This window comes from Schistocerca nitens, chromosome 6 (assembly GCF_023898315.1).
Source record: "Schistocerca nitens isolate TAMUIC-IGC-003100 chromosome 6, iqSchNite1.1, whole genome shotgun sequence".
Classification (NCBI taxonomy): Eukaryota; Metazoa; Arthropoda; class Insecta; order Orthoptera; family Acrididae; genus Schistocerca; species Schistocerca nitens.
This window is the reverse complement of record NC_064619.1, coordinates 44990293-45017106: the sequence shown is the minus strand read 5'-3', so window position 1 is coordinate 45017106 and position 26814 is coordinate 44990293. Positions and strand designations below refer to the sequence as shown.

Genomic DNA, 26814 nt, shown 5'->3' with positions numbered 1-26814 from the left:
TTTGCTACCCAAAGAGCAAAACTCCTTTACTACTTTAAGTGTTTCATTTCCTAAATAATTCCCTCAGCATCACCCGACTTAATTCGACTACATTCCATTATCCTCGTTTTGCTTTTGTTGATGTTCATCTTATACCCTCCTTTCAAGACACTGACCATTCCATTCAACTGCTCTTCCAAGTCCTTTGCTGTCTCTGACAGAATTACAATGTCATTGGCGAACTTAAAAGTTTTTATTTCGTCTCCATGGATTTTAATACCTACTCCAAACTTTTCCTTTGTTTCCTTTACTGCTTGCTCAATATACGGATTGAATAGCATCGGGGAGAGGCTACAACCCTATCTCATTCCCTCCCGAACCACTGCCTCCCTTTCATGTCCCTTGACTCTTTATAACTGCCATCCGGTTTCTGTACAAATTGTAAAAAGCCTTTCGCTCCCTGTATTTTACCCCTGCCACCTTCAGAATTTGAAAGCGAGTATTCCAGTCAACATTGTCAAAAGCTTTCTCAAAGTCTACAAATGCTAGAGACATAGGTTTGCCTTTCCTTAATCTTTCTTCTAAGATAAGTCGTAGGGTCAGTATTGCATCACGTGTTCCAACATTTCTACGGAATCCAAACTGATCTTCCCCCGAGGTCGGTTGCTATCAGTTTTTCCATTCATCTGTAAGGAATTTGCGTTAGTATTTTGCAGCTGTGACTTATTAAACTGATAGTTTGGTAATTTTCACATCTGCTTTCTTTGGGACTGGAATTATTATATTCTTCTTGAAGTCTGAGGGAGTTTTGCCTGTCTCATACATCTTGCTCACCAGATGGTAGAGTTTTGTCAGGACTGGCTCTCACAAGGCTGTCAGTAGTTCTAATGGAATGTTTTCTACTCCCGGGGCCTTGTTCGACCTAGGTCTTTCAGTGCTCTGTCAAACTCTTCACGCAGTATCATATCTCCCATTTCGTCTTCATCTACATCCTCTTCCATTTCCATAATATTGTCCTCAAGAACATCGCCCCTGTATAGACCCTCTATATACTCCTTCCACCTTTCTGCTTTCCCTTCTTTGCTTAGAACTGGGTTGCCATCTGAGCTCTTGATATTCATGCAAGTGGTTCTCTTTTCTCCAAAGGTCTCTTTAATTTTCCTGTAGGCAGTATTTATCTTACCCCTCGTGAGATAAGCCTCTACATCGTTACATTTGTCCTCTAGCCATCCCTGCTTAGCCATTTTGCACTTCCTGTTGATCTCATTTTTGAGACGTTTGTTTTCCTTTTTGCCTGCTTCACTTACTGCATTTTTGTATTTTCTTCTTTCATCAATTAAATTCAGTATCTCTTTTGTTAACCAAGGATTTCTACTAGCCCTCGTCTTTTTACCTACTTGATCCTCTGCTGCCTTCACTACTTCATCCCTCAGAGCTACCCATTCTTCTTCTACTGTACTTTTTTCCTCATTCCTGTCAATTGTTCCCTTATGCGCTCCCTGAAACTCCGTACAACCTCTGGTTCTTTCAGTTTATCCAGGTCCCATCTCCTTAAATTCCCACCTTTTTGCAGTTTCTTCAGTTTTAATCTCAGTTCATAACCAATAGATTGTGGTCAGAGTCAACTTCTGCCCCTGCAAATGTCTCACAATTTAAAATCTGGTTCCTAAATCTCTGTCTTACCATTATATAATCTATCTGATACCTTTTAGTATCTCCAGGGTTCTTCCATGTATACAACCTTCTATCATGATTCTTGAACCAAGTGTTAGCTATGATTAAGTTGTGCTCTGTGCAAAATTCTACCAGGCGGCTTCCTCTTTCATTTCTTAGCCCCAATCCATATTCACCTACTACGTTTCCTTCTCTTCCTTTTCCTACTGACGAATTCCAGTCACCCATGACTATTAAATTTTCGTCTCCCTTCACTATCTGAATAATTTCTTTTATCTCATCATACATTTCATCGATATATTCGTCATCTGCGGAGCTAGTTGGCATATAAACATGTACTACTGTAGTAGGCGTGGGCTTCGTGTCTATCTTGGCCACAATAATGCGTTCACTATGCTGTTTGTAGTACCTTACCTGCACTCCTATTTTTTTTATTCATTATTAAACCTGCTCCTGCATTACCCCTATTTCATTTTGTATGTATAACCCTGTATTCACCTGAGCAAAAGTCTTGTTCCTCCTGCCACCGAACTTCACTAATTCCCACTATATCTAACTTTAACCTATCCATTTCCCTTTTTAAATTTTCTAACCTACCTGCCCAATAATGGATCTGACATTCCATGCTCCGATCCGTAGAACGCCAGTTTTCTTTCTCCTGATAACGACATCCTCTTGAGTAGTCCCCGCCCGGAGATCCGAATGGGGGACTATTTTACCTCCGGAATATTTTACCCAAGAGGACGCCATCATCATTTAATCATACAGTAAAGCTGCATGCCCTCGGGAAAAATTACGGCCGTAGTTTCCCCTTGCTTTCAGCTGTTCGCAGTACCAGCACAGCAAGGCCGTTTTGGTTAGTGTTACAGGGCCAGATCAGTCAATCATCCAGACTGTTTCCCCTGCAACTACTGAAAAGGCTGCTGCCTCTCTTCAGGAACCACACGTTTGTCTGGCCTTTCAACAGATACCCCTCCATTGTGGTTGTACCTACAGTACGGCTATCTGTATCGTTGAGGCATGCAAGCCTCCCCACCAACGGCAAGGTCCATGGTTCATGGTTCATGGGGGGGTGGGGGGTTTAGGTAAGAAACTAAGATTTGTCCTTTTTAATATTTCATTTGATATAACAGTCTAACCTCATTGGCAACAACCTTCACAATCAAAGAACATGGACTTTTCTCAGCTCAGCCCAACTGAAGAAATGAATAATTCTTGTTTGTTTGTTTCATTTTGTTTTAGGGCGCATAAAACAACTGGGGTCATATGTGCCCGAGTCAAAACTATAGAACACAAACACACAGAGGAAGGAAACAACTATATGTTAGTGCCAACGGATAGAGTAGGAGACAGCTACTAAAAACAGGCACGTAGTAAATATAAAGATGATGTAACTTACCAAATGAAGGTGTTGGTATGTTGATAGACACACAAATAAACACAAACACCCACAAAAAATTCAAGCTTTCGCAACCCACGTTTGCTTCACCAGGAAAGAGAAAGATGAAAGGATGTGGGTTTTAAGGGAGAGGGTAAGGAGTCATTCCAATCCCGGGAGCGGAAAGACTTACCTTAGGGGGAAAAAAGGACAGGTATACACTCGCGTGCGTGCACGCGCACACGCACACACACACACACACACACACACACACACACACACACATCCATCCGCACATATCAGTTTTGTGATATGTGCGGATGGATGTGTGTGTGTGTGTGTGTGTGTGTGTGTGTGTGTGTGTGCGTGTGTGTGTGTGTGTGTGCGCGCGCGCGAGTGTATACCTGTCCTTTTTTCCCCCCTAAGGTAAGTCTTTCCGCTCCCAAGATTGGAATGACTCCTTACCCTCTCCCTTAAAACCCACATCCTTTTGCCTTTCCCTCTTCTTCCCTCTTTCCTGATGAAACAACTGCAGGTTGCGAAAGCTTGAATTTTGTGTGTGTGTGTTTGTGTTCATTTGTGTGTCTATCAACATACCAATGCTTTCATTTGGTAAGTTACATCAGCATTGTTTTTAGATATATTTTTCCCACGTGGAATGTTTCCCTCTATATAAACCCCAATACAAAAATGGAAGTCCAAAACTAAAAATTAAATGGCCTTCGTCTTATTGCTTCGGTGGATAAAAAGTAAAAAGCGGTTGACAACTCGCGCCTCATTCGCTAAAACAGCGGGTAAATTACTAGGCAAAGCCAAGCTGGAACATAAATTAGTAAAAAAAAAAAACGGGCATTCCAGCAGGAAGTGGCAGACATGAAAATTTGGGCTCAATGCGTACAAAGGGGCGGGGTAGTGCCACTGTGCAAATGATGATGGGTAAAAAGGCAGTGCCCAATACACAGCTGAGTTAAAATGATCTCCTCCCAATGGGAGGGTCAAGAGGAGGTCGTCCAAGAAGCCGGGAGCGGCTTGATAAGTCTAAGGTTATTCCTGTGAAGGGAGGACCATTGGTGATGCCAAAGGGACACCATCTCCTGACAGACAGCAACACAGAGATCATCAGAGGGAATATAGGTAGTTGTGGGCTGAGGTACGAGGAGTGCAGGCTCGGCAGCAGCCTCGTTTCCTGGCAGACTGACATGACCAGGAACCCACAGAAACATGACATTGGCTCCACCAAGAGTAAGCGAGTAACAGTTTTCCTGGACCCGCAGCACTAAGGGATGAGCAGTGTACAGCGCACAGAGACTTTGGTGGGCACTGAGTGAGTCTGAGCAGAGTACACAATTGGGAAGGCTGCAAGAGAGAGGTGCTGCATCATCTGAATGTGGATGGCGTCTGGCCCTGGGTCGGAGGATCGGGATGAACTGAGAGCATGATCTAGCTCCCTCATAGTAAAGGAAGCATTGTAGCACTCACGGTTCTCAGAAGAGAAGGGTATCATCCGAACCTCCTCCACTCGTTTCCGATGGATGAAGGCAGGGTGATAGTGGGACGAGCTCGAAACTTCTGCGAAATGGTGGCCCAAGGTGTTGGAGATAGCAATAGGGTCCACGATGACATCATCAGCCGCTGTCAAGACAGAAATTGGGGAATGGATCTTGGTTCCAGAGAGCCATCGGAGGTTGGCCCGCACGACAGAGGAAGGTGTGGAACTGTTAAAAGAACTAGTGAATGAAATCCAGCTAGCTGTTTTGCTATCCCGAAGAACTCAATGACACTTTGCACGCATCTGTTTATAATTAATGTAGTTTTCCAGCGTAGGGTGGCGGTTAAAAATGCGGAGAGCACATCTCCAAGCGCAAATTGCGTCGCGGCATTCCTCACTCCACCAAGGGACTGGGACACGACGTGGTAAAGAAGAAGTGCGAGGAATGGAACATTCTGTAGCAGTAAAAATGACATTGGTGAGATAGGCCACCTGGTCATTACAACTGGGAAAATGTTGTTCTTTGAAGGTCGCCAGGGAGGAGTCAAGCTGCCAGTCAGCCTTAGTAAGTTGCCATTTGGGCAAGCATGTGGAAGGGGTACAAGTCAGCAGGCAAGAGAGCACATGGGAAATGGTCACTTGAGTAGGTGTCAGAAAGAACGGACCACTCAAGATGATCGGTAAGCTGGGCAGTGCAAAAGGATAGGTCCAAATGGGAATAGCCTAGGTGTGTGAGGAGTCGGAAAGGAAAGTGGGTGCTCCAGTGTTAATGCAGAATAGGTTAACCCAATAAGATGAAGGAATGGAATGAGATTTTCACTCTGCAGCAGCTTGTGTGCTGATATGAAACTTCCTGGCAGATTAAAACTCTGTTCCAGACTGAGACTCGAACACAGTTTTTATCTGCCATGACATTTCAAGCTAAAGGAAGTCTGCCCTGGTGACAGCAAATGATGGAAGGACATAAATGGTACAGAGGGAAGAAGTCAGGCAGGGAAGGAAAATGCGAACTGCAACAGCTTGAAGATGGGTAGTCAGGGAGATGGGTTGGCTACGAAGGCCATCCCGTATATGCAGCATGACGCCCCCATTAGACTCAATGCCAACCTCAGGGGAAAGGTCAAAACAAATCAGTAAATGATGTGAAAGCTCAAAGCGTTCATGAGGGCGCAATTTCGTTTCTCGAAGGCAGAGTACAAGTGGATGCTGCGGTGCTAAAAGCAGCCATAAATCCTCTTTGTGGGACTGAAGGTTGCGAATGTTCTATTGGTGGACGGTCATGAGGAGGAAGAGATGTAGGGGTGCCAACTCGGCGGTCGCCAGGTGACAGCCAGTGTTGAGTCCCTACTATAGGGCACAGAAGCAGGAGGATCCTGCTCCACGGGGTCCACAAAAGCATCGGCGTGCTTGTGAAAAATGGTTGGTGGTGCGCACTGGCGAGACAGAGGCCAGTTGGGCTAAGGGACCACGTGGCGACACCATCAAGCAGGATCTTCGAGTTGGCGAAGGAGAAGACTGTTTCTCTTTAGCGGACTTCTTTGAGCCCCTTCTGGTTAGAGGAAGACTTGGGTATTGTTTGGCTGGAGGGACGGAGGAAGCCTCTGCGAGAGTACTCCTTCCGTCCTTTCCTGCCTGCTGGTTATGTAGTGGGTGGCTTCGCCCCTTTAGTCAAGAGTTTGACTGTTTGTTGCACAGCGGAACGGTGATGCTACCTGGACACTGGACAATTTCACAACCTCAGAGCTGAACTTGAGGTCACATGTCTGCGTGGTCATGTCCTTCATGGAGCGAGTGGTAACAAGAACAGAAGTATAGGTGCCAAACACAAGAGCACAAGGTTTGTGACTAGCCAGTAACTTGTGAGCTACTGGGTAAGGCACTTTTTCCTTTACCCGAATCTCTTGAATGGCCCACTCATCTAGATACACGGGACAATCCCGAGAGGAGGCGATATGGCTGCCATTGCAGTTGATACAGTGAGGAGAAGGAAGCAGACATTTGCCCTAGTGTGCATCCCTGCCACAGGTTACGCATTTGGCAGGGTGTCAACAAGATGTTCGAGTGTGGTTGAATCAATGACACTGGTAACAAGGCATCAGATTCGGAATGTACTGCCAGACTGTGATATTTTTATAGCTTGCTTTGATCTTGGATGGCAGCACCACCCTGCCAAAGATGAGGAAAAGAGTGCGAGTGGGCACCAAGGAGGACTCGACCTTCTTCATTACACGATGGACAGCAATGACACCCTGATCAGAGAGGTAAGACTGTATTTCAGTCTCAGTTAGACCATCAAGCAGCCTCGTGCAAATTACACCACCGAAAGAATTCAAAGTTCTATGTGCCGCGACACGAACACGGTAACCGTGGAGAAGCGAGTCAGCAAGCAGTTGTGTTTGAGAGTCAGAAGCTGTCTCCAAAAGCAAAGTGTCATTCTGTATACAGAAGCAGGATTTCACAGGGCCAACAATTGCATCAACACCTTTCTGGATAAAAAACAGATTGATCGTGGTGAAGGACTGACCATCTTCAGTATGTGAGACCACAAGGAACTGTGGTGCAGTGGGAAGGGTCTCTTGAATCATTAGCCTCATTACGTTTACATTTTGCAGACGTTGAGGGAAAGATGATCGACTCATAGCAAGGAAATCCCCCATGATTGCCAGCATCTCCGTTGGTGAACTTCTTCCAACTGGGGGACCCCTTCACAAGGGGGCACACCCGCCTTAGGTGATTGTTCACACCTCAGGTCACACCTCCTGAACACCTGACAGAGGGACCAACTGACAATCTGGGATGGTTACAGCTCAGGTAGTCACGCCTCTCTGGGCCTGGCCTGTACCAGGGGATACGTGCGAACCCTACCTATTGACCCGGCGCTGGGAATTACGCGTTACACAGTCACCTGTTACGCGGCCTTCAGGAGCGTACAGCGAGGAAGAAGAAAAAAGAGGCTCCTCAAACACCGAAGCGGAGGAACGAGAGGAGAAGGGAAACAAAACAAGGAAAAGGAAGCCAAAAATAAAGTAGAGACTGTTCGCATGTCAGCAAAAGAATGCAGAACATTCCCAATAATACCCCAGACATGTTTCCCAAGGGAGGGGAACAAGAATAGCTAGAGGATAGACATGCAGCACGGAAGGGAAAAAGTGCTGCAGAGGCTGAGGCTCCGTGGTAGCCAAGCACGAACCCGCTGAAGAGTGGCGAGCCCCCTGGGGCGAATCATTCTTGTTATTTTCACGAAACTCTTCTCCTGTATGATCTCTGAAAAACATGTCCGACCAAGTGTTGCAATGCTGCTGTTCCCTATTAGTTCCAGTCTACTGTTGGTATGAGACAATTATGAGGTCCTTTCACTTTTATTTAAGATGAGACCACAGTACTATAAAGATTACAGAAGCAACCACTGACAGTATGCAGACAGAAGAGCTGAAGAAGGAAGTTTCTCTGCCCACCATTACTATCACTATTAAATCTCTCTTTTATAAATATTTCCTTATTCAATGTAATTAACTTACCACAATTTTTACATAATTTCAAATTTAATTCAAAGTAGAAAGCAACTCAGTGATGATGCTTACCTACTGAACAGTACGTTACTTTACATGTAATGTTATCCCTTGTTATCTTGGCATCATCCTTTGGTGGATCCACCAAAGTTTGGCAAACTAGGCACACAGTCAGATAAATCCGTACACATTTACTGGTATTTGCCTGTAAATGAAAACAAACTAGTTAGAGTGCAACACATACATGAGGAGAACTGTGAACAATGAATTACCCCATGACTTGAATATTCCCTGACAAAAATGAACCTTTGATGGCTTTACACAGATAGTGCTAGCATATTTAAAAGTTTATAAATATATAAACTCACAAGAATTGTTTATTTACAAAAAGCATATTACAATGAAAAACTTTCATCAAATAATACGAGTACATTCCTCAAGTCCTAGATATTACAAAAGGTACATAGTCAGAGCCATTTGCAGAAGAGGTCAACGATTTTGCAGGTCACTGTGACCAGAATGCCACTAATTTCTTGTTTTGCATTCATTATTTCCTTATGAATATCATTATGACCCTGTCAATTGAAAAACACAAAAAATTCTGTGCAAACATTAATTTATGTAGATGAATACATTAATAAAAGCTGTCTGTAATTAACTGCTATATGATCACGAGATGCATTTCTTGTTTTCACAGAAAAGAAGTGTTGGTGATGAAAGGCAAGTGTAAGATTGTGATCTGTTCACCACACTGCATTTCATCCTTGTAATCTTTGGTCAAGTGTGCCATGCTAAATCTGCCAGCCAGTTGTGATGGAAGTGCAATTGCAATTAAAGTTACACCTTCTTTGTAATTTTGTAGTGGAGACAATATAGCACTGTGTTAAATATCATGAAAAAGATTAAACAATACCCAGTGTAGCACAGCTGAAAAAATTTCCAAGAATCATAATTAGGGCTGTGAAAAAATTTAAAAGTTGGCACTAATAAAAATTTTGAGAATCTCATGCACTGAATGTGATGGTCCTAACCATTTTTGAGTTGCAAGTGACTGTAGGTTCTCTGCATGCAGAGCACAAATAGACACAAAGCTAGAAAGAAATTAATTTGTTGAGCATGAAATTAAAAAACTAGACACTGGTAATTTATTTATCAACAGGAAGGTATGCCAGATAAAATCAAGCAACAAATTTAGCATGTCAGCACACTAAGGTGATACAGACATGGACAAAAAAGAACATTATTCAAGAAAGTTTGAGCTAATGATAACAGTAATGTGTTGGAATACACTGCAATTAGAGAGAGAGAGAGAGAGAGAGAGAGAGAAATAAGGATATGAAAAAAATTAAAAATTAAAAACCATCCAAGATCACCTTTTTTATCTTCAGGTCTTAAAATCTTTTTGTTGTAAAACATATTCATTTTATGCTGACCTCATGAGGGTTGCCACAAGTTTCCCCAAGTGAAATTCCCTGATATTTCCCTAATTTCCAGATAAGTTTTAGCATTTTTCCCTGACAAATTTTGAGATCTCAAGGGCAATTTAAGACGTAAGTTGACAATCTGTCTTTGCAGCTATGGCACAAGAAACAATGGTGCAAATGAGGAAATATCTAAAAAAGACTTGCAAGCAGATGGTGTTTCCTGATGTGAGCAAAAATCTTAAGTACTAACATCAACATCTTTTATAATGAACTATTTTTAGATGGAGAAAGCAAGCTAAATGGTGTACTTGTTTCATTATAACCACCGATGTTATTTTATTTCAATAAAACAAAACACATTTGGTGACAAGATATGCATTTCTTTGGAGTTGCATGACAGATTTAAAATATCTTCACTGATTTGAGAAGTAACCTCAGAAAAAAGTAGGCCTCTTGGAAGAAGTGTACGTGGTGTGGAAGAATTGTGTAAACCAACACTGTAGCTGATCGCCAATGAAATGTTGGTTCTACTATGTTTGTTACTGTCAGTTATTACCCGCTGTGTTATATCTATCATTTTACAGGTATTGTACAATTTTCCTTTCGAGAAATATATTAGTACATAGAATACAAACCACCAGCGACTGAGAATTTTCTTCTTCTTGTCATCCATACTTTCTATACGCCACACACACAGACAGACTTGGCTTGAGGCAGATCGGTGCAACTAGATCGGACCGGCAGAGCCTGCACATTAGTGGGACTAAATGGCTTCAGATTGGCAGGCCCGATCCATTACAGATACCTGCAGAATGGCCTGCAGTTTTGGCCGGTCACAGAAATCCACTGGTGTGGCCGGTTATTGACAAGCCACAGACAGAATGTTGATCAAATGAGGCCACAGTGATCAATCCATGCAACAGATAACTTGTTCAAATACTGTGAGAATCAATAATAGTGAGGATAGGTAACAACTCACAGTAAAGATGATTGCTGAGCCACAGACAGGCACATAGAAAAGGCAATCACGCTCTCACAATTAAATTTTCATCCACAGCTTTTGTCAGAAAGAGAGAGCACATACACATTCACACAATCACTCAGGCACTGATGCGCACATGATCACTGTCTCCTTCCTCTGTGTCTACAGTCTCTGAGAATCAGATCCAAACAAACCTCTCCTCATGCTTCGCTGCCTCTCGTCAGCAGCTGCTAGGCAAGCAGCAAGAAGTGGTGGCAGCACTTACTGTAAGTTGAGGGGAGTGGTAGAAAGAGGGGAAGTAGTAGTAACGAGGGAGTAGCTGGACCCAGCCAGCAATGATGCATGGCATATCAATAAACATACCATTTCATCTAATGAGACAAAAATGAGATTTTTTTCCAAATTCCCCTGACATTTCTCTGATTTCCCTGGCGTGTTTAAAATTCCCTGATTTCCAGAACCTATGGCAACCTTGCTCACACACAACATGTCAAGAGGATAAAAATTGCACATTATGAAAGATGCTATTTTTATCAACTTGACATCTTGTGTGAGAGGTCAGCATAAAATGAACATGATTTACAGCAAAACATTTTAAGACCTGAAGATGACAGCATAGTCTGTTGAAAAAGGCTGCCTTAAATAAAAATAAAATTCTGTGATCTTGGCTGTTAAATGGTTTTTAACAATTACACAGATCATCAGTTCTCTCAAAATGTGAAAATTCAAGAAAATGAAACAGAAACTCATTATTGGTAGAAACTGGACATGATAAACTAAGAGGCTAAAAACACACCAACAAATAGAGGGAAAGACTGGACAAGCATCCCAAGATTTATTAAAATATTTCTATAGCTCAACAGATGAATTAGAAAAACATTCACTAATGATGAAAAATAGTGGCATTCCAGAAGTAATGACACACAAAGTGACTGAGGCATGAAGGAGGAGAAACTGCTTGAAGACAACACTATCTTTTTTTTTGCAAATTCCTGTGAAGAAAATAAATTCCTCAGATCTTCAACAATGCTGTAATTGTCTACAATACACTACAGAGATGAGGTGATAAGTCAATAAGTCTTCCCATTTCCTCAGCTCCTCTCTTGTGCAGTAAAGTAGATGATACATTTGTAACAGACATGAGTAGTGTGGCAATGCTCTAAGACAACTTTAGCACATTACATGGAGGGTGAGGATGAGAAGTGTAAGTGTGTGTGTGTGTGTGTGTGTGTGTGTGTGTGTGTGTGTGTGTGTGTGTGTGTGTGTGTGTTCTGCCATAATGCATAATTGCAATGTGAATTTGGAAGTTTGAAGAGTCAAGAATAGCTCAGAAGAAACAGCTATTGGCACCGAACGGTCCGCATGTACTCCTGCCATCGAAAAGAGTCATATTCATTCAGTGTGAAAACTTGCATAGTCTGTGCAGTTCTGACATTAGCATGCTCAAAGAATAATCCATTCGCTTTAATTTTATCTGTAAGAACTTTACATGGTACAAACAATTGTTCCATCAAGTCTGTGATTCAATATGTCTGGATGTCCAATGACGAAGCTTTTTTCAATTCACTTCAGTGGTTACATGGAAAAGCCGGACTTCCTTCTATCACTAGGCTCACTAGGCTGCGCATCTTTACCAACTTACATTACAAAACACGAAAACAACCATCACGGGTTGCAGTGTCATATTGTAAGGTAAAAGGTCCTTGTTTTTAAGGATGAATGAGGCACTGCCGTCACTGTGATTACTGAACAGTATGTCAACATGGTACAGCCATTTCTGGCTCCAAGACTCCATACATAACTAAATTTTGGGATTCAGCACTCCTGTTTCATAAGGACCTAGTTCAGTGCCAGTCTATAGCAGTAGTATAACATTTGTTTGGAGATCACATAGTTTCAAGGAATGATAAAATCACTTTTCCATCCTGGTCTGCAGACTTCTATGTCTGACAGTGTAGTGTCAATGAGCAAGGGGAGCACACAGACATGTGGCAGAGTTGAAGTATGTTACTTTCCTCCAATGCATACAGTAGCTAATGTTCAAGATCAGCCTCTCCACTACTTGTCCCCTGTATCACGTTCCACAGGAGCAAATGGAAGTAATCATAAGTGAATGCAAATCTGCGAACAATTTGCCACCGTTCACTACCGTTCGCTTTTATCTTCAACAAACATTTACAATATATAAAAAAAGAGACCATGAGGTAACGAGCATAGCTTATGAATGCTATGTTATTACTTTTATGGTGCTAATAATTAGCACACAAGATATAACACTACAAAGTTAGAGCCACAACACAAAACTTTGTACTACGAGAGGACTATTTTATATGGTGACTGGCTTTTTTGAGGACGTAAGTAAAATGGCATAGGAAAGGAAGAATTTAGGTTTCTCAATTTGTACGTTCACATACATAGTGTACTTGAAACTAAATTGCAGTTCCAGATTTTCTTCGCATTAGTCCAAAACTTTGTATATATGTCGGCTGATACTTTTTGCTGGATTCTCATACAATTGCAGAGAATTTTAAAGCACAACACTCATTTCACAGATGACTAACATAACATGAAGAAAGGCTAGAATTTACTCTCTCGTTAATAGCAACTGGACACATTTAAGTCAGTGATTGTTTCATATTCCAATCATTGCAGTGGCATACACGAAGCACGTAAGAATTTTATTAAAATATTGTAAGGAAGATAATGGCAATATAATATGATTAATTAAATGTGAAATATTCATGCGACTTGTAACACAGGCTACTTGATACAATCTACTATATATGTTAGTCGGTTAGAGGGCACATAGTGCGATCCCGGATAAACCATTTTTATTTATCACCAAGAACCACTAACACAACAGTGCTACATCAGCCATGTAATTACGAGGGCTATTCAGAAAGTAGGGAATGTTTTGGCATTTAAAAAAAAACTATGTATAAGAAATACATTTTATTATAAACATCTGAAAGAGCGACTGACATACTACTTTTCCATATAGTCACCAAACACATTGAGGCACTTATCACAGCAGTGAACAAGCTTCGAATGACCTTTGTTTAAAAATTCTGGCGCCTGAGACTTCAGCCAGTGAGTCACGCCCACCTGGAGTTCTGCGTCGTCATCAAAGTGCTGCGTTGCAAGCCAGTTCTTCATGTTGGGAAACAAGTGGAAGTCACTTGGTGCAAGATCATGGCTGCAGGGTGGATGAGGGAAAATTTCCCATTTGAATGAGTTAATGAGTTCTCTAGTGCAGTTTGCTGTGTGAGGTCGAGGATTGTTGTGCAAAAACAAAGTTTTGGATGTCGAGCTTTCCTCGGCGTTTATTTTGAACTGCTCTTCTAAGGCTGTGCAAAGTTTGACAGTACTGGGCAGAGTTTACAGTTACTCCACATTCGAGAAAATCAATAAGAAGCACACTTTGCCTATCCCAAAACAATGTCGCCATCAACTTCCTTGCTGACAAGGTTTGCAAACATTTTCTCAGTTTTTGGGGGGACCTTGTGTGCCCCCACTCCATGGACTGTAATTTTGTCTCGCAATTGACATGTTTCATCCAAGTCTCATCACTGGTTACCATTTGACCCAGTAATGAATCACCATGTTTGTGGTAGACCTCCAGAAAAGTCAATGTTCCCAACATTCGCTGCTCTCTATGGTACTCTGTAAGCATTTTGGGCACCCATCGTGGACAAAATTTGTGGTAGCCTAGTTTTTGAGTGACAATTTCAAACAACAAAGTCTGTGAAACTAGTGGAAAACAAAGCAAAAGCTCCATTATTGTGAAGCGACAGTTTTCACGAATCATTTCATCAACTTTAGCGACAAGATCGTCAGTCACAAAGCTCAGGTGTCCACTCTTTTCTCTCCACGATGAACATTGCATTGGTTCAGCCATTTCTGAACCAAATACACCACTTACGGACGAAACACTCGCTCATTACGTTGTTTCTATACACTTTGCACAGAGAGAGAGAGAGAGAGAGAGAGAGAGAGAGAGAGAGAGATAGGACGACTGATTGCTGTGCTCTATAATTTATAAATCATTCTATAGGTTTTAGGTTTTTTGCCAACAAAAACTGTATCACAGACCACACCCCACAACTGGTAGGATTTTCAATTGCTGCACACATTTCAAATTTGAATATCGAAAAAACCAGATGCGCAGAGACATTCCCACTGTCACGGATGGAGGCCGACTGAGCTGCTGAGCACGCACATACCAAAATATATGCGATCGGCGCGTGCCTAGCAGCGTCAGACAGAAATGGTGTCAGGTATGGCAAGGGGTTACTTGTGGCAGCATGCAGGGATGTGGTGGGGAGAGGGTAGCACAGCTAGGTGCAGATAGGATATTAGATGGACGGCGGAGGGAGGAGGGGGCAGTAAAGGAGATAAGTAAGAAGACTGTGTAGTGCTCAAGTGGCAACAGGGAAGGGGATAGGTGTGTGAAGGACAGCGACTAACGAAAGTTGCGGCCAGGCAGGTTACGGGAATGTAGGATACACTGAGGGGAGATTCCACCTGCATAACACAGAAAAGCTGGTATCGGTAGGACAGATCCATAAGGTGCAGGCTGTGAAGCACCATTGAAGTGAACAAGGATGTGTTGAATAGCAAGCTCAGCAACTGGGTGGTCTAGCTGTTTTTTGTCACAGTTTGTCGTTGGCAACTCGTGCGGACAGCCAGCTTGTTTGTCATGTCAATGTTGAACGCAGTGCTGTGGTTGCAGCTTAGCTGGGGTCTCGCATAACTGCTTTCACAGGTAGTCCTGCCTCTGATGGGGTAAGAGATGCCTGTAACCACAATGAAGTAGGAGGTGGCGGGAGGATGTATGGGTCAGGTCTTGCATCTATGCCTATTACAGGGATATAAGCCATGAGGCAAGGGGCTGGGTGTAAGGCTGGAGTAGAGATGGATGAGTATATTGTGTAGGTTCGCTGGGCAGTGGAATATCACAATGGGAAGGATAGTGGGTAGGACATTCCACATTTCACGGCACAATGAGATGTACTCAAAGCCCTCATAGAGAATGTGGTTCAGTTGATCCATTTCTGGACGGTACTGACTCACGAGGAGAATGTTCCTTTGTGGCTGGACAGTGGGACTTTGAGAGGTAGTGAGGATAATTTTGGTCTGTGAAGGCCTCAGTGAGAGGGACTGCTCATCACTACAGATGTGATGGCCACTGGTGTAGAGATTGAATGGAAGAGACTTCTTGGTATCGAATGAGCGGCAGCTATCGAAGTGGGATGCCCTGCGAGTGATTGGTAGGTTTGATATAGATGGAGGTAATGATGCTCCAATTTATGAGGTGGACGTAAACATCAAGGAAGGTGGTTTATTGGATTGAGGAGATCCTGGCGAAGCAAATGGGGGAAAAGGTGTTGAGGCTCTCGAGAATGTAGATACAGTGCCCTCACAATCGCTCCAGATCACGAAGATGTCATCAATGAATCTGAACCTTCCTCTAGATGCCCCACGAACAGCTTGGCGTAGGATGGTGCCACACCAGTGCCCACCCTCGTACCCTGGATTTGTTTGTAGGTCTATCCTTCAAAGGTGAAGTAATTGTGGGTGGGGACATACTTGGTCATGGTTGTAGGTTGTAGGTTTGGAATCCGTCAGGCTTCAGGAAAGGTAATGGCAAGCTCATGAGCATTAGGGATGTTAGAGTAAAGGGAGGTGGCATCAATAGAGATGCGCATGGCACCATATTTCTATGCTATTTACATATTTTTAAGCACTTTTACCCTCCACCATGGTTGCTTGCTCCTTCCATCAGCACAAATATAGGAAAGTTTCATTATACCTATCCAGAACCAGTCTCACATACTGTTCCCGAGTTGTTGGCTGGCTCATGGATCACTAGTCTTATCTACAAATTACCCATCTCTAGCTTCAATCCCTCTTTCCAAAATGACCAAGATCTGTTCAGATTCTGCCAGTCCTTAGCTCTCACCAACCTAATCCTGCAAAACCATGAAAATCAGGCCCAAACCTCCTTGTAATGCCTCCTCCCATATGTAAATTTCTCCTACTTTGTGACCCCAAATTCCTGTATCCCATCTCTCACACAAACTCCAGCCCTCCAGGAACTAGAGCAACATGCAAAATGTCACCTCAAAAAACTCTCCAATCTGTTCACCTCCTACTCGCACCTTGGACTACCACTATCCACCACCTCTGTAACAGACTCCAAACCTCCCTCATGTCCTCTCACAGCTGACAAACCCTGCCTTGCAGATCTACTACATTTATGACAACCTCTGAAAATGTTGTGACGTTTGCCTGCTTTATTTCTTCACTGATGGTCCTCTGTCGATGTACTGCGTTGTTATATCGGCTGAAAAATGTGTGTGTGTGTGTGTGGGGGGGGGGGGGGGGGGGGGGCTGTGGAAGTTGTTAACTTTTGGTAAGCCTCATTGATAGTTTGCAGGCAAACATCAACATACTGCTACAACAGTTTACTGTTGAACATCTACAAGCAGTAAAAAGTAACCACACAGTTCTTGCCACATATTACGGTAAGTATTGAACAGACACTGTCTTTGTTTTAGCACACGGCCTATTACACTCATGTCATAGTAAAGTGGATGCATGGGAAAAAAAAAACACGTTTTGGAAAGATCTTTGATGTGCAGCAACATGTACACTGCAAATTTTTGTGTTATGAAGGTATAAATTTGAATTCCATCAAACACCGCACGTTACTTTACGAAGCATTGAAATCGAGATTGCGATGCGCTTTTGTAAGCCAGTCACAGCTCATGTCACGTGATCTCGCCAGCTAATGACAGCATAGGAAACGTGATGTAGTAAGCAAATAGCAATATCACTCTTAAGTAGCGCGAACACACAAATAAGAAAAGTTAATGATTTAAGTTAATAGACGTATTGTTGCTACAAGAAAAGCAAAGCTTTCACATATAATATTGGTCTGGTAGATTAATAAGGTGCAAGAGAAGCTAAGCTTCCACATATAACGTTGATCTTATTTGACTTTAAGATACATCACATAAATGTTCCAGTAAAATTTTTAATAATGATGTAAATGTCTGATCTTCTGGGCTCGAAATTCTTCTAGAGGGTCGTCCAAAAAGAGCTGTTTTTTAAATGAGAGTCAAACGCTCTGTGATTTAAGAAATTCGTCGTACATTCTCGCACATAATTCATCTTGCGTACAAGGAAATTTACTTTGAAAGTAAATCTTTTCAAGACACCATTCGCAATATTTTCCCCTGGCCTGTTAGAAATTGATTCGTTTCAGCAGTTGCCAGAGAGCGCCAGATAACAGGCGTCACTGCACTTGCGCAGCTATGACGACGCAGGAAGCCCGTATGTTCGTACATGTAAAACATTGAGATCTTGTATTAAAACGAATCTACTCTAAACAGCTGTCACGTCATGCTCATTGGAGGCAATTTGTTGTTAAGAAGCATTGCATAGTCTTCATAAAGCCTTTGACACACTTCGCTGTTGGCAGACGCTTGTATGAGTACTGTGTTATGTTGTTGTATATGGCACATTTCCTTTGCGACTTAAGTTTTATTTTCGTTTTTTGTCTCTCGTTCATGTTTTGTTGCTGCGATATTATTCCGCAGAAGCGGGATACAGTAATATTCTTTGTTAGAGTATTGGTTCTTAGCAGCCAAAATCACAAAAATTTAACTGAAAACTAAAACAATGAAAAATTCCTGTAATTCTAAAAAATTCCCAGATTTTTCCAGGTTTTCTCCCGGATGAAAAAATTCCCGGTTTTTTCCCGGATCGTATACACCCTGTCATTAAATTAACTGAATACATCGAAAAATTCAGTCTTTTTAACAGTTTCTTCTATTACAAGAATTAGGCCCAATTATTTGTTTAAATGATGAAATTAATGGATATAGTACACAAAGAATACTTTGGACAAAACTGGTAATCACTTTGGAATTAATTAAGAGCTGGCTTTGCTAACATGTTTTTGAATAGAGCCAAATAAATACTTATAGAATGCTATTAGTTGTTCCTCCAAATGTTTATACTTAGTACAGAATTTATATTTGTCTATAAGTCAACAACGGAATTTAAGTTATGAAACAATTACCGATTCCACCCTATAATGAAAGATACTAACTAGGAATAGTCAAAATAAATTAGAAAATCAATTACATACATAAAACTAAGCACAAAATAAGATCTGGTGCTATATTCTTTAAGAATGAGTGCCAACCTTTCTCTTTTATGAGAATGCAGATTATACTCATGTATGTTAAAGGTAATTAGTTAAAAGTGAACAAATGAATTTTAAGGAGGCAGATGGCAAAACAAGAGGGAAAGTAAAAATATCCCAGCTTGCTTTGTCACAACGTACAGACTTGAAACATAGTCATGAACCTTTCTTCCAAAAACCTTAGTCCCACAGCAGTATCAATTCTTTTTAAAGGTCTTACTTTTTGCCCCACTCCCAAATTCAATCATGCTGGACTCATTAAAGACCTCCACTCCTTCTCCTGGTCCCTACGGTGGAAACACTTTTTCCCCACCAACCTTCCCAATCAGACTCCACCCAACCAATGCTGAACCCTGCCTGACTCAATTCAATCTCCATCCGAACGTGATCCACCTCCACTGCACCAATTATCCCCTGTTAACTTTCTAAAATTTCTTAACCTCAAGCCTTGCCTCACCATCATATCCCACATCCCTCAACACACAAACTAATCTTATATCCACAAAGAGAACTGCAAATCACCACCTAAAAACTGATACTATCTCATAATCCTACCATCTGTCAAATGCTCCACCGCTTTGGTTTTGAGTCGCACGGATTATCTGGCAGAAAGACTCCACCAGCTGTCAGACTCATCAACCTACAAATCCTGCCAAAGTGACAACATTCCAGAAATCCAACATGATCTCCAGTCTCTCGCCACGCCTACCACTACCCGCACTCCTACCTCCTACACGCTTCCTTCAATCCATAAGCTGAAGCACTGTGGACACCCCACTGTGGCCGGTTACTGTGCCCTCACTGAGAGAATCTCCATTCTCACAGACAAACACCTTCAGCTTGTTGTTGTTGTGGTCTTCAGTCCTGAGACTGGTTTGATGCAGCTCTCCATGCTACTCTATCCTGTGCAAGCTTCTTCATCTCCCAGTACCTACTGCAGCCTACATCCTTCTGAATCTGTTTAGTGTATTCATCTCTTGGTCTCCCTCTACGATTTTTACCCTCCACGCTGCCCTCCAATACTAAATTGGTGATCCCTTGATGCCTCAGAACATGTCCTACCAACCGATCCCTTCTTCTAGTCAAGTTGTGCCACAAACTCCTCTTCTCCCCAATCCTATTCAGTACCTCCTCATTAGTTATGTGCTCTACCCATCTAATCTTCAGCATTCTTCTGTAGCACCACATTTCGAAAGCTTCTATTCTCTTCTTGTCCAAACTATCGTCCATGTTTCACTTCCATACAAGGTCACACTCCATACCAAAACTTTCAGAAACGACTTCCTGACACTTAAATCTATGCTCGATGTTAACAAATTTCTCTTCTTCAGAAACGCTTTCCTTGCCATTGCCAGTCTACAGTCTTCAGCTTATTACCTGCAAACTACCCTCCTATATAAAAGATCCTGTAACCAGCATTATTCTTCGGAGAAGTAGGTTTTGGAGATCGACGGAGCGGGCAATCCAGAGAAGATCGGCTGTGCAGATCAAGGAAGTCAACTGATGTGAGAGAGGTGTGAATTTTGCATGCAATCCAATTTCGCACCACACTCCATGTCGTCTAAAGTGCGAGAATGTGGTGACCAGTGGAAAGGACTTCAAAAAACGGGAATTTTGAGAGGAAATCGAAGCAGAAGATATGATGTGTTGCCATAGCAACCAGGTATAACAAGACAAGAGAACTGTTTCACGGAATTGGATTGGATTCATAAACACAACACAGCGACAAACGTATGAAAGTAATAATGTTAAAAATACAGAAAGAAGACCTTGACGTATTAGACTAAGAAGAAATACAACGAGAATAATTCATCAAAGAAGATCTGGTGTGGGGGGTAAGTGGCTCTTACTTACACCGCGGGCACACAGACGTGGAAACCAGCCTAACTCTGACGATGCCGGCACCAGTCGCTGATCACCAGTGCTGATTCCACATACGATCGCTGACGCTGAAATCAACATTCAACGCCGCCAGCGTCAGTGCAGTTCACCGGTGCTGATTACGCATCTGCTCACCAACGCAGCTAGAACTCTACACCGGGTGAGGGCAAAACAATAATAGTTTGAGTGTCAAGTTAAAGAAACTGTTGAATAATAGACTGTTAGTATAGTTATTAAACTCAGTGCAGAATTTTTTTGATGATCACCAGATCAAAAACTAACAGAAATATGGATAAAACACAGAGAATTGGGGAAACTTCAGAACCAGCCATGGCAATGAAAGCGAGTAAGGAGGTGCCAGACTGGTCTGAATTAGCGAATTTGACCAAAACTTTAAATAATAAAATAGATAATCAAAGTGCAGAGGGTTGGGTTGTTTTGGGGAAGGAGACCAGACAGCGAGGTCAGCGAGGTCATCGGTCTCATCGGATTAGGGAAGGACGAGGAAGGAAGTCGGCCGTGCCCTTTGAAAGGAACCATCCCCAAAGTGCAGAGTCAGCAGCTTTATGAAAGGAACTAAATGCAGCTTTAAATGTTCAAAGTTTTAAATTAAACCCAGTAAATACTCAACTAAATGATAAAATAGATGACAAGCGTACTTCTTTGAGAAATGAAATAAGTGCGACTTTAAATGCCAAACTAGAAGCCCATTTAAATGAAACTTTAAATTCTCGATTGGATGATCAAAATACAACTTTAAATGCTCAAAGTTTTAAATTAGATTCAGTGAATACTCAAATAATAAATTGGATGTTCAGAATGAAATTTTAGGATTGTTAAGTGCTGTAGTAGTGGTCTTCAGTCCTGAGACTGGTTTGATGCAGCTCTCCATGCTACTCTATCCTGTGCAAGCTTCTTCATCTCCCAGTACCTACTGCAACCTACATCCTTCTGAATCTGCTTAGTGTATTCATCTCTTGGTCTCCCTCTACGATTTTTACCCTCCACGCTGCCCTCCAATGCTAAATTTGTGATCCCTTGATGCCTCAAAACATGTCCTACCAACCGATCCCTTCTTCTAGTCAAGTTGTGCCACAAACTTCTCTCCTCCCCAATCCTATTCAATACCTCCTCATTAGTTACGTGATCTACCCACCTTATCTTCAGCATTCTTCTGTAGCACCACATTTCGAAAGCTTCTATTCTCTTCTTGACCAAACTGGTTATCGTCCATGTTTCACATCCATACATGGCTACACTCCACACAAATACTTTCAGAAACGACTTCCTGACACTGAAATCTATACTCGATGTTAACAAATTTCTCTTCTTCAGAAACGATTTCCTTGCCATTGCCAGTCTACATTTTATATCCTCTCTACTTCGACCATCATCAGTTATTTTGCTCCCTAAATAGCAAAACTCCTTTACTACTTCAAGTGTCTCATTTCCTAATCTAATCCCCTCAGCATCACCCGATTTAATTTGACTACATTCCATTATCCTCGTTTTGCTTTTGTTAATGTTCATCTTATATCCTCCTTTCAAGACACTGTCCATTCCGTTCAACTGCTCTTTCAAGTCCTTTGCTGCCTCTGACAGAATTACAATGTCATCGGCGAACCTCAAAGTTTTTACTTCTTCTCCATGAATTTTAATACCTACTCTGAATTTTTCTTTTGTTTCCTTTACTGCTCGCTCAATATACAGATTGAATAACATCGGGGAGAGGCTACAACCCTGTCTCACTCCTTTCTCAACCACTGCTTCCCTTTCATGCCACTCGACTCTTTATAACTGCCATCTGGTTTCTGTACAAATTGTAAATAGCCTTTCGCTCCCTCTATTTTACACCTGCCACCTTCAGAATTTGAAAGACAGTATTCCAGTTAATGTTGTCAAAAGCTTTCTCTAAGTCTACAAATGCTAGAAACGTAGGTTTGCCTTTTCTTAATCGTTCTTCTAAGATAAGTCGTAAGGTTAGTATTGCCTCACGTGTTCCAACATTTCTACGGAATCCAAACTGATCTTCCCCGAGGTCCGCTTCTACCAGTTTTTCCATTCGTCTGTAAAGAATTCGCGTTAGTATTTTGCAGCTGTGACTTATTAAACTGATAGTTCGGTAATTTTCGCATCTGTCAACACCTGCTTTCTTTGGGATTGGAATTATTATATTCTTCTTGAAGTCTGTGGGTATTTCGCCTGTCTCATACATCTTGCTCATCAGATGGTAGAGTTTTGTCATGACTGGCTCTCCCAAGGCCATCAGTAGTTCTAATGGAATGTTGTCTACTCCCGGGGCCTTGTTTCGACTCAGGTCTTTCAGTGCTCTGTCAAACTCTTCACGCAGCATCTTATCTCCCATTTCATCTTCATTTACATACTCTTCCATTTCCATAATATTGTCCTCAAGTACATCGCCCTTGTATAAACCCTCTATATACTCCTTCCACCTTTCTGCTTTCCCTTCTTTGCTTAGAACTGGGTTGCCATCTGAGCTCTTGATATTCATACAAGTGGTTCTCTTCTCTCCAAAGGTCTCTTTAATTTTCCTGTAGGCAGTATCTATCTTACCCCTAGTGAGACAAGCCTCTACATCCTTACATTTGTCCTCTAGCCATCCCTGCTTAGCCATTTTGCACTTCCTGTTGATCTCATTTTTGAGACGTTTGTATTCCTTTTTGCCTGCTTCATTTACTGCGTTTTTATATTTTCTCCTTTCATCAATTAAATTCAATATTTCTTCTGTTACCCAAGGATTTCTATTACCCCTAGTCTTTTTACCTACTTGATCCTCTGCTGCCCTCACTACTTCGTCCCTCAGAGCTACCCATTCTTCTTCTACTGTATTTTTTCCCCCCATTCCTGTCAATTGTTCCCTTATGCTCTCCCTGAATCTCTCTACAACCTCTGGTTCTTTCAGTTTATCCAGGTCCCATCTCCTTAAATTCCCACCTTTTTGCAGTTTCTTCAGTTTCAATCTGCAGTTCATAACCAATAGATTGTGGTCAGAATCCACATCTGCCCCTGGAAATGTCTTACAATTTAAAACCTGGTTCCTAAATCTCTGCCTTACCATTATATAATCTATCTGATACCTTTTAGTATCTCCAGGATTCTTCCAGGTATACAACCTTCTTTTATGATTCTTGAACCAAGTGTTAGCTATGATTAAGTTATGCTCTGTGCAAAATTCTACAAGGCGGCTTCCTCTTTCATTTCTTCCCCCCAATCCGTATTCACCTACTATGTTTCCCTCTCTCACTTGTCCTACTGACGAATTCCAGTCACCCATGACTATTAAATTTTCGTCTTCCTTCACTACCTGAATAATTTCTTTTATCTCATCATACATTTCATCAATTTCTTCATCATCTGCAGAGCTAGTTGGCATATAAACTTGTACTACTGTAGTAGGTATGGGCTTTGTGTCTATCTTGGCCACAATAATGCGTTCACTATGCTGTTTGTAGTAGCTAACCCGCACTCCTATTTGTTTATTCATTATTAAACCTACTCCTGCATTACCCCTATTTGATTTTGTATTTATAACCCTGTAATCACCTGACCAAAAGTCTTGTTCCTCCTGCCACCGAACTTCACTAATTCCCACTATATCTAACTTTAACCTATCCATTTCCCTTTTTAAATTTTCTAACCTACCTGCCCGATTAAGGGATCTGACATTCCACGCTCCGATCTGTAGAATGCCAGTTTTCTTTCTCCTGATAACGACGTCCTCGAGTAGTCCCCGCCCGGAGATCCGAATGGGGGACTATTTTACCTCCGGAATATTTTACCCAAGAGGACGCCATCATCATTTCATCATACAGTAAAGCTGCATGTCCTCGGGAAAAATTACGGCTGTAGTTTCCCCTTGCTTTCAGCCGTTCGCAGTACCAGCACAGCAAGGCCGTTTTGGTTAATGTTACAAGGCCAGATCAGTCAATCATCCAGACTGTTGCCCCTGCAACTACTGAAAAGGCTGCTGCCCCTCTTCAGGAACCACATGTTTGTCTGGCCTCTCAACAGATACCCCTCCGTTGTGGTTGCACCTACGGTACGGCCATCTGTATCGCTGAGGCACGCAAGCCTCCCCACCAACGGCAAGGTCCATGGTTCATGGATTAACAAAGTAAAGACTTTAGTAATTTATGTGAAGGTTTGGGAAATCTGAAGACTGCATTTGATGCTTTAACTACTACAGTACAAACATTTAAAATAGATTTGAAAGAGGAATTAACTATGTCGTTAAGCGGTCATGTAAACCACCTGTTCACTGACTTTAGTCAGACACAGAGTAACCAATTTCAGGATTTAGCTAAAAAATTGGAATTGGATATTGAAGATAAATATAATACTGTAGAAACTGAACTTGGTGAAAAATTAGGATAATTTCAAAGTGTATGTAATGTTACGTTTGATGCTGTAAGATATAGTTTACACACTTTAAAAGAGAATGTTGAGAAGCAGGACAAGTTATTACCAATAGTGCAACCGCAAATTGCAGGCGTCAATACTCGGGTAGATAATGTGGAATGAAACTTTAAAGAGAAACCAGCGGATTCAGATACGATAAATATAAGTAGCCTGGAGGAACAGGTAGAGGAAATGACAGACCGAAAACTGGCCGTGAGAGTAACCTCCGACAACATGTCTACAAATTTGTCTTCTGCGCGTAACAATACCAAGAGAGGTATAGATAATTTATGGAAGGAATTCAAACTTATTCAGGCCAAAGTAGATAACAGGGTGACTTCTCCTAACGTGGTATTAACTAGTGAGGTAATGACAGATTTACAATGAGGAGCCAATTCAGGGTTATTTAGGCAATTCCCTAAGTTTACGCGAGACAGGGAAGTACCCTTAAGTTTCAGCCAAGCCTTGACCAAGAACTGGGAGGATTTGAAAAAGGTTGAGTTTGCTGTGGGGTATCTATTGGGGGAAGTCTCAGAGTGGGGTACGGTAAACATTGAAAACTTTTCCTCTTGGGAAGATTTTTAAAAGAAGTTTAAAGAGAAGTATTGGTCAGCAAGTGCCCAGGAAAAACTGTTATCGGATTGTGGGACCCAAAGTATTACAGTAATACATGGGGAACAATGAGAAAGTATTTCGACTGGCATTTAACACAAGTGAAATACTTAGATAAGCCGATGGAGGTAGAGCGGTTAGTTCAAATTTTAATAAGAAGATTGCCCATTTATGCGAGGAAGGATGTATTATGTAGTGGGTGGAAAATCCTTTGTGGACGCACTCGATGCGTTAAACAAGGACCACAACGAGAGCGTACACCAGAACGAAAATCAGAATTAGAAAAGAATTAGTAATAATAACTTTAAAAGACATGTGGCCAACTTAGCTAGAGTACACCAGTGTAGCAGGAATAATAGCAATGATAATTATCAGAAGAACCATCCGCCTTTGAATTTAGGTCCAGTAACTTTGCAGGAATTTGTGCCAAGTAATAATATAGCACAAAGTGGTAACGCAGTATCCTGATTTGGTAACCAACCAGTGATTACTAATAATGAGGAAAACATAGTGCGATCTGGATCCAGGGCCGGGGCCCAAGTCGTAGAGATACATTAGGAGGCCTAGTTTATAATAAGTATGTTAATTTCACACACAAAATACCAACAAAAGAATGGTTGTTACAGGAAGAACAAAACTTGACTATCAATAATCCACAACTAATAATAGTAGGAAATGTGGGAGACTTTTGAAGTTAACATATTTATAGATTCAGGGAGTGTGATGTCACTCATTTCTAATGTGTTCTTTAACTTATTATGAACTACACATCACCTACCTCTGTTACCAGTAACTGGAGTTTACATATAACAGGAATGAAGAACAAAGTTGGGAAACACAAAACCCAGGTGAATTGCCACATTGGAAATAACATGTTTCGTCAGACATTATTAATAGTAGAAAATATCAGTAGAGATTTATTATTTGGGTTAGACTGGCTATTAGAATTTAAAGTATTTTAAATTTTGAGGAAAATCTTCTATGTTTTGGGAAAAGGGACAGTAGATATAGGGTAACGTTTGTGACAGACAGCTACATTGGTAAACAAACAACTGAGAGTTAATGCCTGCGATTAACAGCTACAGCACAACTGTCACCGGAGATCAATAATGTAGATGAATTAGCATATAGGATTGACATACAAAACAAAGTAAAAGAATCCGCAATATTAACCAATGCACAAAAACTAGTTTTATGTAGAATTCTAATGGAATATGAAGAAGTATTTTCCAATCATCCTGGTAATATCAGT

General features: G+C 41.6%; 1 protein-coding gene across 1 annotated transcript in view; it reads right to left on the bottom strand.

Annotated features, from left to right (window-relative positions):
• The window catches only part of LOC126262730 (ceramide transfer protein), a 217025-nt gene that overhangs the window by 7685 nt on the left and 182526 nt on the right, over window positions 1-26814 (bottom strand). Inside the window, exon 9 of the mRNA XM_049959533.1 lies at window positions 8102-8234. Within this exon, the coding sequence (XP_049815490.1) occupies window positions 8102-8234 (133 nt within the window). The remainder of the gene's footprint in view (window positions 1-8101; window positions 8235-26814) is intronic.